Raw genomic sequence first — 13,814 nt, 5'->3', positions numbered from 1 at the left:
CATGTAACATAGGTAGCCAGTGAGAACCTACTGGAAAGAGCAGGGAGCTCAGCTCGGAGCTCTGTGATGACCTACAGGAGTGGGATGGGGGAGGGGAGGGAGGCTTAAGAGGGAGCTATATATGTATATATATAGCTGATTCATATTATTGTACAGCAGAAATTAACAGAGCATTGTAAAGCGACTATACTCCAATAAAAAAAAAAAATTATTGGGATGCTGGGAAAGATTGAGGGCAGGAGGAGAAGCGGAACGACAGAGGATGAAACGATTGGATGGTACCAACGACTCAATGGACATGAGTTTGAGCAAACTCCAGGAGACAGTGAAGGACTGGGAAGCCTGGCGTGCTGCAGTCCATGGAGTCTCAAAGAGTCAAACACGACTGAGCGACTGAACAACGAGCAGCAACAAAAAAAGAATCTAGGCGTCATCCCTGAGTCCTCCCTTTCCCTCAGCCCTCTCATCCATTCCGTAAACCGTTGGGAATCGACCTCCACAACGTCTCTGGAATCCATCATTGTCTCTCCACCTCCTCTGATGCCCCCGGTGGCTGCCCAGTGGCCTCTACCCTGCAACGGCTCCTGGACGATCTCTCTACTTCCTCTTCCCCTCACCCCTACCCCTGTGCAGCCCAGTCCCTTCTCCACCCAGAAACAAGAGAGACATTCTTTAAATGGGTCACTTAGAACTGCTTGGAACTCTCCAATAGCCCACCATAATTCTTGCCCATGGTCAACTAGGCCCTTCATGAATTGGCCCTACCTATCTCTGCAGACCCATGTGGTGGACTCTCCCCTGAGCTTGCCTCAAACACACTGTTATCAGTGTCCTGTGGCTGCTGTGACAAATGATCACAAACTTGGTGGCTTCAAAATGACAAAAACTGGACCTCCCTCAGTCCAGAGGGCTTCCCGGGTGGCTCAGAGAGTAAAGAATCAGCCTGCAATATAGGAGATTGGAGTTCGATCCTTGGGTCGGGAAGATTCCCTGGAGAAGGGAATGGCAACCCACTCCAGCATTCTAACCTGGAGAATTCCATTGGACAGAGGAGCCTGGCGGACTACAGTCCAAAGGGTCACAGAGAGTCAGACGTGACTGGGTGACTAACACACACGTGGTCCAGTGGTTAAGAATTCACTTTCCAATGCAGGGACACAGGTTCAAACCCTGGTGGAGAATCCCACGTGCCACAGGGCAACTAAGCCTGCACACCACGAGTACTGAGCCCGTGCTCCCGAGAGCCCGTGGTCTGCAACAAGAGAAACCACCGCAATGAGAAGCCCACTCGCTACAAGAGTAACCCCTGCTCGCCACAACTAGAGAAAGCCCATGCGCAGCAATGAAGATCCAGTACAGGCAAAAAAAAAAAAAAAATCAATCTTTTAAAAGATGACACAAATTAATTCTGTTTAATCCTGGAGGTCAGAAATTCAAAATGGAGCTAGAACCAAGGTAGTTGCAGGACCGCACTCTCTTCAGAGGTTCTGGGGGGAAATTTGTGTCCTTGTCTTTTCTTAGGGACTTCCCTGGTGGCTTGGATGGTAAAGAATCTGCCTGCGAAGCAGGAGACACAGGTTCGATCCCTGGGTAGGGAAGATCCCCTGGAGAAGGGAACGGCCACCCACTCCAGTATTCTTGCTTGCAGAATTCCATGGACAGAGGAGCCTGGCTGGCTACCGTCCATGGGGTCGCAAAGAGTTGGACATGCCTGAATGACTAACACTTTCACTCACTCACTCTTGTCTTTTCTCTCAAGCTGCAATCCTTGGCCCACGAGGCCCTTTCCTCCATCTTCAAAGCCAGCAGTATAGCATCTTACTTCAGTGGTCACCTTGCCTTCTCTGGGTCGTCTGCCTTTGTGTGTCATATGAAGACACTTGTGGTTGCATTTAGGGTCTACCCAGATAATCTAAGGTAATCTCCCTATCTCAAGGTCTGTAACTTAATGACATTTTTTAAGTTCCTTTGCCACATAAAGCAACATTTTCAGGTTCCAGGGATTAGAACCTGGCTATTGTGGGGGAGGGGCATTATTCAGCCTACCACACAGCAAGCTCTCTCCCATGACAGGATCTTTGTACAGCTAGCTCCCTGTGACTGGAATGCTCCCCCTGACCCCTTCCCCCTTTGCATAGCCGGTTTCTTCTTATTTGGAGGCCTGTCACCTCCTCACAGGACCTGTCTCTGACCAACCCCCAATCTGAAGGGTTCCCTCTATCCTGAACCTCCTTCCTAGCACATGCCACAGTAGACCTTATTTTATATATTTTTCAGCTTATTTGTTTTATGCCTGCCTCTCCTTTTCCCCTCCCCATCAGTGCCTAGAGGATGGGCATGGTGTCTGTCTGTTTTGTTCAGATGAATTTGTAATCCAAGATGGTGACATGCAAACGGGCTGCTCTGTCTAATTCTCTGAGAAAGCGGCCTCTTCCATCTTCCTCCTGATCTTCTCTATTTGAAAGAAAGGTCTGAGCAAAACCTGATGCCACCAACAAAGGGAACTCATTTCTATGGGTTTCTATAGCAGCTCTATAGCACCGTTTACAATAGCCAAGACAACCTCAATGTCCGTTGACAGGTGAATGGATAAAGAAAATGTGATATATATACACAGTGGAATATTAGCCATAAAAAAGAACGAAATAATGCCATTTGCAGCAACATGGATGGACCTAGAAATTATAGTAAATCAGAAAGAGAAAGACAAATACCATATGATATCACTTATTAATGGAATCCAGAATATAACGCAAATGAACATATCTACAAAACATAAACAGACTCAAGGACACAGAGACCAGACTTGTGGTTGCCAAGGGGGCAGAGGGTGGGGCAGGGATGGAGTAAGAGACTGAGGTTAGCAAATGTAAGCTATTATATATTGAATGGATAAATAACAAAGTCCTAATGTATAGCACAAGGAACTATTAATAGTTTATCCTGTGAAAAACCATAATGGAAAAAGAGTAGTACAATATGTATAACGGAATCATTCGGCTGTATAGAAATTAACACAATGCTGTAAATCAACCATACCTCAATAAAAAAAATTCAAACAAGCAAAGAGAACCCACACGCATGCTCTTATTGGGGAGGGGCTCAGGGAGATGCCACAGTATTTAACCAACCAGACATAGAGGAAACCATTCAAGGAAGCCAATTCCACCTTGATGAGCAGCCACCTGAGTCCTTGCTAATTAAATTCAGCTAAGAATTATTTCACCAAGGCCTACCCACGAGGCTGCTTGCAGAGAACTGTTCCCCAATCTTCTCCATCCTTCTCCCCTGGAGACACTTGGAGAGGATGGAGGGAGGCCCAGGGGCCTGCTTGCATCTCTCACATTTGTGTTTCAGCTGGGACACTGTGAGGTTCCTCTATAGCTTAAAACTCCATGCTGGGCTAGACTTCTCTAAACTGAAGCCAAATGTGTTTTGATTGCAAGGCTATTTCTAAACACTGCTTGTGCCTTAAGCAATCAATTATCTGGTTGAAACATCTTGTCTCCTCCCTTCAAGGAGAAAACTGTGCTTTAATATGTGATAATGGTCAGAGTATTTTTAAATACTTCATTGTGTTTGGTCACAATGAAGATAGCTTTGGTGACTCAATAGTTTTATCCTCTGGGATTATTTACAGCAAAACATTAATGGTCATGTTTTTTGTTTTTTTATAAAATCATGAACTAGGGAGAATAAAACAAAGTGGTTTATAAATATTAACCAGTTCTTCAGAAATAACAGTGTTGAAAATAATAACACTTGCACAGCACCTGACAGTTTACAGAAGCTTCTGAAAAATTCAGAGAAAAACATTTGCCTTATAAGGAAAGGCCTTTGATTTTGCCCTGTAAACTTTTGATCTATAACTTTATATCCTAAAGCGGCCTGGCACAAACAAAACCAAACCATCTCTTATGAATATATTTTGGAAGTCTGCCGCCAGAGTTCAGTTCACAGGCCTCGGAGACCTGGTGGGGCTGTTCAAAATTCTGGCCTAGGTTAATTTTAAAAGTTGCATTTGGATAAGGAGTTGTTCCCAAAGGTTTAACTGAAGAGTAATTGATTTATACTGGAAATAAAAGTCCATTTGTTGGGCAGTCATATTTTTCTCGAAACTCTAGAATGTCTTGAGGAACACATATATGTCACCTGTCCCCTTTTGATAGTGCCTTAAGTTCTAGAAGGAGAACAGGGTAAGCTGTAGCCCCTCCCACCCCAGATGGGGGGAGGGTTGAGGGGGATGGCAGGGTGGGAGCAGGGCCAGGGTATTAAGTTAAGATCAAAGGTGAGAACGCCTACATTCTGAATCTCAACCACAGAGGAAATGCCATATGTAGGGTCCACTACGAACCAGACGTAGAGAACAACCTGATGCACGACCATGAGCTGAACCGAAGCGAACAGTTGCTTCCTGAACATCCCTCCTCACGGGGAGCTCTCCACACCCATAAATACTCGGTGGCATACGTGGGCCTCACTGACCCATGTCAGCTTGACTTCAAACCAGCCCCATCCTGTACAGGCAGGCTGCCCCTCTTCAACATCCCAGGATTGAATCTTGGCAAGAAGTTGATGGCAAAGGTGGGCTTCAGTGAAATCTACTCCACAGGGCACGGATGCGCTTTCCTCTGCGAGAACAAAGGTGACCTATTGGGTTGGCCCTGGGCAGGTCCAGGTTCCATCTGAGTGGGCTGTTCTCAGATGTCGTCCCATCCTGGGGTCCAAACCCATGGCCTCCTCCTAAACACACTGAGCTGAACGCTGGCCCGGAGACATCAGAGCAAGAGTCTGGTATCCCGGTGGCTGAGTTTCTCAATTTCCTCCGGAGAGAAAGTGTTTCCTCGGAGCCTGAAGGGGATAAAGCCAAGAGAGGTTTGAGTGAGGACGGGACCGGAGCCGTGCTTTCGATCAGGAAGCTGCTGCTTCGTAAACCTGTAAACCTGTGCCTGGATGGCCTGCCCCTCCCCACCCCCCACCCCTGCCACCGCCCAGCTGCAGCTCTCCTGGGAGAGCTGTCTGTGCAGCTTTTACCCTCCGTCAGCCAGGGCAGCTCATGAATCACTGTGCATGATTTAACAAGCCTTCATGACTCTGCAGAGTCCACACTGGGGCCAGCCAGCCCTGACTCTTCAAGGCCGGCCATTCTTTTTAAGGCAACAGCAGAAGCTGTCAAGAATGCAATGAGCAAGTCCCAATGTCCTCCCAAGCTCTGCCAGTAACATCAGAACCCTTAAAATAATCAACCTGATGTCGGTTTGCTCCCCCTGGACACAGAACGTGACATTTCTCAGAATTGTGCAATAGCTAAAAAAAAAAAAAAAAACACTCTCTACCCAAGATCGAGGACCTCACAGCCTAGAGGGATTACACAATCGCACAGAAAAGAAAATCTCTCTATCGCAGGACAGATTTTTAGAAGCCTTTATTTTTAACTTCATCATTTGATAGCTACAGTTGCTACTGCCTTGATCTGCTTTTTGAGAGAGGGACAAATCTGCATATTTAAAGCAGGGTTCAGGAGCTTTCAGGGATGAGGCATGTAATATACAGCAGCCAAAGGGAACTGGTCCGAGACAATCAACTCGATAGGGTTGAGGGTGAGCCTGAGAAGGTCTGCCTGGCTGAATGGGGTCAGTTCGTCTCTACTCTGCTTAATTACTGCCATTCTAAATCGGGGCCCAGAGTTGCTTTTTTGAGAAACCTCTGAAAGATAGAAAGATTGTAGGGAAATGTCCTCATTTTTAAATATTGATTTCTAGCTCAGTGCCTGAAATGTATACAGTGACATTCACTCATAAACTGTTAAACCAGGGGAAATCTTTCTATTATCTGAGCAATAAATAGATTCCCGGGAAGGAGAAGGAGAAATCTTTGAAGTTGTGATGCAATACGTTTTTCAAATACATGAAGGAACATGGCTTTTTGTTACAAATAAGGACTTGGAAACACTGTGTAACATCCACCTAGAATTGCAGAGGGTCTCATAGAGCAGCCCTGACCCATGAAGTCAGATATAATGGCCGATGGGGGGCAGGAACAGAGTTCCTTTCTCTGTTTCCCTTTTCAACCACACCCCAAATCCCACACGATTGCCGAAAACAGAGACGTATCTGAACAAACACAATTTAAAAACGAGACAGTTGGTCCCTGCTTAGAAACAACAAGACATCTTTCCCAGGGAACCAGATTCATCCCATGCAGAACAGGACCGAAGGTCTGAGTCATAAGGGATCTTAGAAATTCTAAAGTTCCTCTCTCCCTTCACCTCAATTTATACATTGGAAAACCGAGGCTCAGAGAGGTTAAAGAGGCCTGCCAGGGGTCTTACCAGACTTCCCGAATGCTGTCATTCTTTTCAAGGGCCTGCACGAGGGCCTCTGCCCCAAGGGAGGTGATGTGGTTGTTAGACAGCCTAGAGAGGAAGACAGAACGGTGAACTTTGAGGATGCTGGGTTTTTGGCTAGTCTATCCAATTAAAGGAGGCTTTGGGAGCTGGACTCCTGAATCCCACTTGCCCTTTCAGCACGTCCCTTTCCTGTCTGAGATCCCCAGTGAATTCATCCTCAAAGTGAAATGTACCCCTCTCTCCACCATTCACCAGATGAGTACTAAGTAGCTGCTCCCTTAGGAAGGAGCTAACACGGTAATAAAAATACATGCATTTTAGTGCCAGGGCTCAAATCCACCTTACACTACTTCTTTTTTTTCATTTCAAGCAGATGAGTCCCAATTTCCTCATCTGTAAAAGGGGCCTAAAAGGGTACCCACCTCATGAAGTATAAGGATTAAACAGATAGCTAGCAGGAAGCTGCTCTATAGCGCAGAGAGCTCAGTTCAGGGCTCTGTGATGACCTAGAGGGCTGGGATGGGGGGCGGAGGGAGGCTCACGGGGAGGGGGAGTATGTGTATACATACTTACACGGCGTATGTCTGAGCCCCTGGCGGCTCAGACGGTAAAAAGCCTGCCTGCAGTGCGGGAGACCGGGGTTCGATCCCTGTGTTGGAAATATTCCCCTGGAGTAGGAAATGGCAACCCACTCCAGTATTCTTGCCTGGAGAATCCCATGGACAGAGGAGCCTAGCAGGCTACAGTCCATGGGGTTGCAAAGAGTTGGACACGACTGAGCAACTTCACATGCTGTGCTGTGCTTAGTCGTTCAGTCGTGTCTGACTCTTTGTGACCCCATGGCCTGCAGCCCACCAGGCTCCTCTGTCCATGGGGATTCTCCAGGCAAGCATACAGGAGTGGGCTGCCATGCCCTCCTCCAGCGGATCTTCCCAACCCAGGGATCAAACCCAGGTCTCCTGCATTGCAGGCAGATTCTTTACCAGCTGAGCTACCAGGGAGGCCCTGTGTATACATACAGCTGATTCACACTGTTGTACGCAGAAACTTACTCAGCATTGTTAAGGCAACTATGGAGTACCTAACCCTAAACAGATAGCTGGTGGGATGCTGTTGTATAACAGAGAGCTCAAGGGTCCCCGCCCTGTCTTCTTGCTCACAGCCGTCCTTCCAGATAACCTGCACTACCTGGCTTCCCCCTCGACAATTTCAGGAACTTCCGAGACGCTGACCTAAGGCAGGGCTAATAATGACATCAGCCAACATCTGCTGAGCCCGTACTACGTGCCGATCATAACCTACATCACCTCCGCGCATGCTCGGAACCCTGCGAGGAGGGTTCAACTATTACCCTGTCTACACTTGAGGCAGCTGAGTTACCAGTCCAAGTAGGAACTGTTGGTAATGGTGGAGCTGGGGCCAAACCCCGGCCATTAGGTTCCAGAACCTGTGCTCTTAACCAACGCTTGGCAGAGATTATGCCTAGAAGAAGGATGTAGGCTTTGCTTTTCTTTTTTAAGATCGGTGAGAAGCCCGATTTTTATGGGGAAACAGTGGAGGAGAATACAGTTCAGTGATGCTGAATTATAAGACTCCCACCGAGGCAGCGTGGAGCCTGGCGGCTGCCATTGCCTGACACCTGTGGGGGTCAAGCGGGGTGAGCCTGTGACAGTGACGGAGGACAAGTTTGCCTCATCCGCACCTGGTCAATCATCAACCAGGTATCGCCAAGGGCCCCTCATCGTGTGCAAAGCCTGGCATCCCAGCTCAGATAAACCCGGGCTTTACCCGGGCCCCCCCGAGCCCCAGCGTCACCCACGTGATGAGTGGAAGTGTTTTCCCCAAACATTTGGCAACTTCCTAGCCCCTTTGGAGCAACACAAACAAGAGCTGCCAGAGTGGATGGCGGGCTGGCAGCGAAGCAGCCGCCCTCCCAGAGGCAGCTGTCTGCCTGTCTCGGGAGGCAAGTGTTTCCCCGGGCCATGTCTGCCAGGGCAGGGACCACTCTCCTCTAGAGAAAGGAGCCATCTGTTGGTGCCCTGATGTCCCTGGGAAATGAGACCTTTGGCAGCAAGGCTGGTGTGGCGTTCCACGAGCCTGTGGTGACCACTGGCCGGGCTCCTGCTCACATCTGCCATCCCTCTCCTTGGGGCATGCGTCCCTGCCCACCGAGTCCACCACCAGTGGTCCTGCCATCACTTCCCCGGCCCCCCAAGGGACCTTCCTCAGCTGCTGTGCCCTGCTTCCCTCACTGCCCTCACCCTGACCCAATCTCCATCTCTGGCCTGGAAGAATGCAGGGGTCTCCTGGCTGGTCTCCCTGCTTCCATCTTACCGTCCCTCCACCTGTTCTGCACAAAGCAACAAGCATGATCTTTGGATGATATGAATCAGATTACATGACTGTCCTCATTAAAACCCCCTGAAGGCTCCTCAACACCCTCAGAATAAACTCTGAGCTCTTTCCCAGGGCTCTAAGGCTGTTGTGGCTGGCTCCTCCCACCTCCGCCTCACTCCACCATCCACTATAGTCTAATCTCACAGGTCCTCCTTCTGTTCTCAAAACTACCAATCCTGTTTATGCCACAGGGCCTTTGCACTTGCTGTTGTGTCCACCTGGAATGCACATCCCTAAGATCTCAGCATGGCAGGACCCTTCTTATTCAGGTTTCAAGTCTTTTGTCACCTTCTTAGAGGTGCTGCCGAGCAGCAGTTACCTTGCCCTCTCCTGTCATCCCTCTCTTGAATTCTCTTGCGAGTGCATATTACTAACAGAAATGATCTCACATATTTGTTTACTTGCTCATTATCTGTGTCTCCTATTCAAATTTAAAAGCTGTGTTAGCAGGGCCTTTTCATCCCTCTATCCTCAGTGCCTCAAACAGAGCTTGGCACAGAGTGGGAGCTCCAGAAACATTTCTTGGATCAATATATAAAAGGATGCATGCACATATGAGTAAAAGCAAAAATGCCTGTCTATATACTAATCACACACCAAGAGGAACCACTGGAGATGACCACAGAAATCTCCTGTCTGAGTAAGGGAAGATGCCTGGAGAGGCAAAAGGGCATGTCCTATAAGCCACGGAGCAGATGCTGTGGGCAACCCACCCCTATTCCCTCAGCTCTCACCTCTAACTCTTGCTTGCTGAGGAGCTGCTTGCTGGGGAGACCTCCACCCTCTGTAGGAGATCTTCCTGCAGAACCCAGGAGCATGCTTAACCATGGTCAGGGCAAGCCAGAAGCACCGGAAAACAAATATCCCCACAAGTATACCTCAATACATGAAGGAGAGACAGTTGGTGGGTAAATACCCCTTGCTGCCTCGTGCCCACAGGATTGCACCCCACTGGTCCCCAGTGATCACCAGCTTGATGACACCCTTTTCTGGTTACTCTCCCTCCTCGGCTTCACTTCACTACCCCTTGCCTGCATTTGGGAGGACCCCGAAAGACTGTTTTCTAGGGGGCCACCTTGTGTGAATTAGCCAGGCTGGGAAGCCACCCAGATTTCTTATTCAGAAACACCCCCTCTCAAGGCCAATCATTACTATCTAGCTCCTGCTTACAGATTCCTTACTTCAGGACTTTCAAACTTGAATTTCTTGCAAGTCCTTTGGCGAGGAAACACACACCTTCATCCTGGACGTGGTTCTCCTCCAGGCTGGCAAGAATAAAGGAGAAAACCCAGTTGACTGGCGACATTTGTTATATAAGATGATGCCAATAAAGACGAACCCATGTGCCCCACCTCTGCCGATTAAGAATATCCAACATCTGAAAACCAATAAAGTAAAAGCAGGTCAAGCAAAGTGTAAGGGTCCTGAATTTCTGGGACATCTCTGGGAGACAATTTGCTCCAGGGCTCCTCCACAGAAGTTCCCTTACGTCCTAGTGACTCAAGATCCATTTTCTGCTTCTTTCTTCTTAATGGAAGCTTAATTTCATTTGGAGCAGCCATGTGCTTGGTGGAAGAACTACATTCCCCACTCTCAACTGCAGCCAGAGTTGGCTAAGGGACATCCACATGGCCATCAACACATAAGGAGGAGTTGACAGATGGGGACTCTGTGAATGCTCTTTAAAGTGGAGAGACCCAGGCTTTTGCCCTTCCTAGATATAGAGGCTGAAACTGAAATACAGGAGTGCTGCAGGTGCTGCAGCAGCCACTTTGTAACCATGAGGCAACCAACCACGAGAACAAAGCCACATGCTGAGGATGAAACAGATCAAAATGAGAGAGAGTCCAGACTCCTCCTGGCCATATGTAGCTGCCATAACAGCCATATGCTGCCTACCTCCAAACTGCATGTACATTAAAAAAAAAAAGTCAGTTCTTTACTGATTTAAGCCACTTTAGATGGAGGTTTTCCATCTCATACAGCCTAATGTAGTCATCACCAATACATTCACAGTGAGGCAGTTCTCTAACAAGAATTTCCAAGTTGTGGAATCTGATCAGGATATACTCAATGGTACACTGGCCAAGCTAGTGAGCCCCACTGACAGTCAAGGACCATCAGCAATATCCATTTTGTGGCAATGCTCAATAGGTTTCAGTACCTTTATACTTCCTGGAAAAAAAAATCAAACATTCTGTATTTTATCTCCTTGATACAATTTGGAACTGCCCAGAATATGTCATAAGAAGGCTAGACTAGTGGCATCTAAGGGATGGAAAGCTTGGAATCAGGATAAGTATGATTCATGGTTCATCTTTTAAGCTCCCCCAAACTACTCCGCCTTGCACATGACCCCGACTCTCATATGCAGGGTTCTTAGGCACTCACATTCGCCTTGAAATAACAAAACACTAATAGCAGTAGCAGCAGCAATCCTTGTAGCAGTAGCATCAAGAGTCGTAGAAACATTTGCTGTTGTTCAGTTGCTAAGTCGGGTCTGATTCTCTACGATCCCATGGACTGCAGCATGCCAGGCTTCCCTGTCCCTTACCATCTCCTGGAGTTTGCTCAAGTTCGTGTCCATTGAGACACTATCCTATTACAATTTCACATTTATGGAGCGCTTACACATACGCCAGACACTGTACAAAGCTACTTACAGGTGTTATCTCATTTAATTTTTACAAAAGTATTTAATAGTTGAAAGCATCCATACTCATTTTACAGGTAAGAAACCTGAGATTCAGAGATTGTTACTTAACTTGTTTAAGATCACAGCAGGACTTGAAGCTCAGCCTGCTCTTTTCCAGAGTCTGTGCTCTGAACTATTACGCGCCATGGAGGAAGCATACAAATCAACAAACCAATCAAATTGGTTTGAAAAACTCAATGAAAAGAGTTAGCCAGGCTCTATAAGCTTCATGCCACTTAGGACAAAGACAAACACAATCACCCAATCACTCAGTCACCCATCTTTGTCTTACACACACATCAGCTTCCACAGATGAAGCCAGAGAATGAAAAAAGGCTAGTGTCTGCCTCCCTAGAGAGGTGAATCCCCTAAACTCACCAGAGTTCTTCCAGGGCCACATTCTTTTCCAACATCAATGCTAAGGCTTGAGCACCCACGCTGCCAATGTTGTTCCCCACCAGGCTGGATGTAGTCAGAAAACAAAAATATGTCAGAGCAGTGAGGGACTTCAAAGATAACTCAAGAAGAGGAAAATGCATGGCACACACTGCCACAAGTCCTGGTCTGCTCCATTTCAGACTAATAAATTACAGTGCTCTTTTTCATTAAGTCCAGAAGCAGTGTTTTAGAATCCTTCCCAACATGGTTTACTGGGCAGCTCCCCCTGACAGACTGAAGTTGACTCTTGAGATCAAGTGTAGCTGATCCAGGGCTTCCCTGGTGGCTCAGTGGTAAAGAATCCACCAGCCAATGCAGGAGACACGGGTTCAATGCCTGGTCTAGGAAGATCCCATATGCCCTTGTGCCACTATTGAGCCTGTGCTCTAGAGCCCAGGAGCCGCAACCACTGAACCCACGGAAGCCCGTGTGCCCTAGAGCCTGTGCTCCACGACAAGAGAAGCCACCGCAATGAGAAGCCCGTGCACTGCAACTAGAGAGTAGCCCCTGCTCTTTACAAGTAGAGAAAAGCAACAAAGCAACAAAGATCCAGCACAGAGTCCACTTGCAATGCAGGAGACACAGGAGATTTGGAAGACCCAGGTTCAATCCCTGGGTCGGGAAGATCCCCTGGAGGAGGAAATGGCAACCCACTCCAGTATTCTTGCCTGGCGAATCCCATGGTCAGAGGAGCCTGGCAAACTATAGACCATGGGATCACAAAGAGTCGGAGATGACTGAGCAACTAAACTATCTGATCCAGCCCAAGATCTTCCAAGTACAGATAGGGAATCAAGACCCTTGAGAGGAAATGGGACCCAAAGTCACCCAGAAAGAGCCAGGTGTCCTGACTTCAACTCCAGCGCTCTTTCTTTCTCATCCCACTGTCTAACACAGTGGGGTGAAAATGAAGTTCACAGACCTTCAAAACTGTCCCAGGCTCCTCCCTCCTCACACTGGCTTCCCCCAGCAACTGCAGGACGAACTCTGAGGCTTACCTGAGCCACCTCAAGCTCTGGTGATCACCCAAGGCTGCAGCCAAGGCCTGGGCCCCCTCGTCACCCACCTGGTTGCCCCAGAACCTGAAAGGTTCAATGGAGAAAACAGAGAGTGTCAGTGAGAACCTGCTTGGTGTTTGAGACACATGCCCCTCCTCTCTGTGGTCCCAGGCAGAGGGGCAGGACTCCCCATTCCCAGAAAGGTCTCAGCGGGGACTCAGGTCCCAGCAAAGTGAGCCTGCCTCCATCTTTCTGGAGGGATGGCCAAACTTCAATTAGACTTTTTAGTTTCTTTAAATCAGACTTTCAAAATAGTTAGAGGCCCACCCAGTGCATATTCTCAGGGATGGGGAACTCATTCTTAATGCCAAGGCACAGTTGTGACATTTTTTCCTGACACTGGGTCAGACATGCTTCTGCCCACTGCCACTCAAGAGTCCCTAACTAGGGACCTCTAGGACCACCCAGAACAAGGCGAACTCTTCCACACACCGGTTCTTCATCTCTCACTCCTTTGTCATATCCCCAGTTCCTTCGCAGCCTCCAGCTCCTTCACCTTCTGGCTCCTCCTCCCCAGACCCTCCCTAATTGGGAAACACGCCTTTCAAAGATGAAGCCCAGCTCATACCTTGGCACCTGGCCATTTCCCATGTGGGAAGTTAGGATGGACCCGGAGATGCCCACGTGGGCAGAGAGGGCTGGGATGCTCACTGCACTTTCACTCATAAGGCGAACATTTAGTGAGCTCTGGCCCCCTGCCAGCAGCGCTCTGCACGCCAGGGTGTGACACTCTAATAGCACAAACCTTGCCCACAACCTAAAGTGCGCATGAAACCAACGAAACACATCACGACATCAAACCACTGGAATACTAAGCAGCTGTTCTTTTTAAAAGTGAGGTCATGTGATATGAACAAAACACCTGTAATAATACAGC

At 48.2% G+C, this 13,814-nt stretch overlaps 1 protein-coding gene across 7 annotated transcripts in view; it reads right to left on the bottom strand.

Annotated features, from left to right (window-relative positions):
• Positions 1 to 1,472: 1,472 nt before the first annotated feature.
• NOD2 (nucleotide binding oligomerization domain containing 2) overlaps positions 1,473 to 13,814 on the bottom strand; it is a 36,520-nt gene continuing 24,178 nt past the window's right edge. For 6 of the 7 annotated variants that reach the window (XM_061138481.1, XM_061138483.1, XM_061138482.1 and 3 more), the window contains 5 exons: positions 12,878 to 12,961; positions 11,820 to 11,903; positions 9,928 to 10,011; positions 6,332 to 6,415; positions 1,473 to 4,851 (listed from right to left, as the gene is read on the bottom strand). In XM_061138481.1, the coding sequence (XP_060994464.1) occupies positions 4,779 to 4,851; positions 6,332 to 6,415; positions 9,928 to 10,011; positions 11,820 to 11,903; positions 12,878 to 12,961 (409 nt within the window). In that variant the 3' untranslated portion in view covers positions 1,473 to 4,778. Of the gene's footprint in view, positions 4,852 to 6,331; positions 6,416 to 9,916; positions 10,012 to 11,819; positions 11,904 to 12,877; positions 12,962 to 13,814 lie in introns of those variants that run through there. The other variant, XM_061138478.1, reaches the window with a different exon arrangement.

Source organism: Dama dama, chromosome 4, assembly GCF_033118175.1.
Source record: "Dama dama isolate Ldn47 chromosome 4, ASM3311817v1, whole genome shotgun sequence".
Classification (NCBI taxonomy): Eukaryota; Metazoa; Chordata; class Mammalia; order Artiodactyla; family Cervidae; genus Dama; species Dama dama.
Note: the sequence above shows the minus strand (reverse complement) of the source record. Positions and strands in the feature narration are given on the sequence as shown.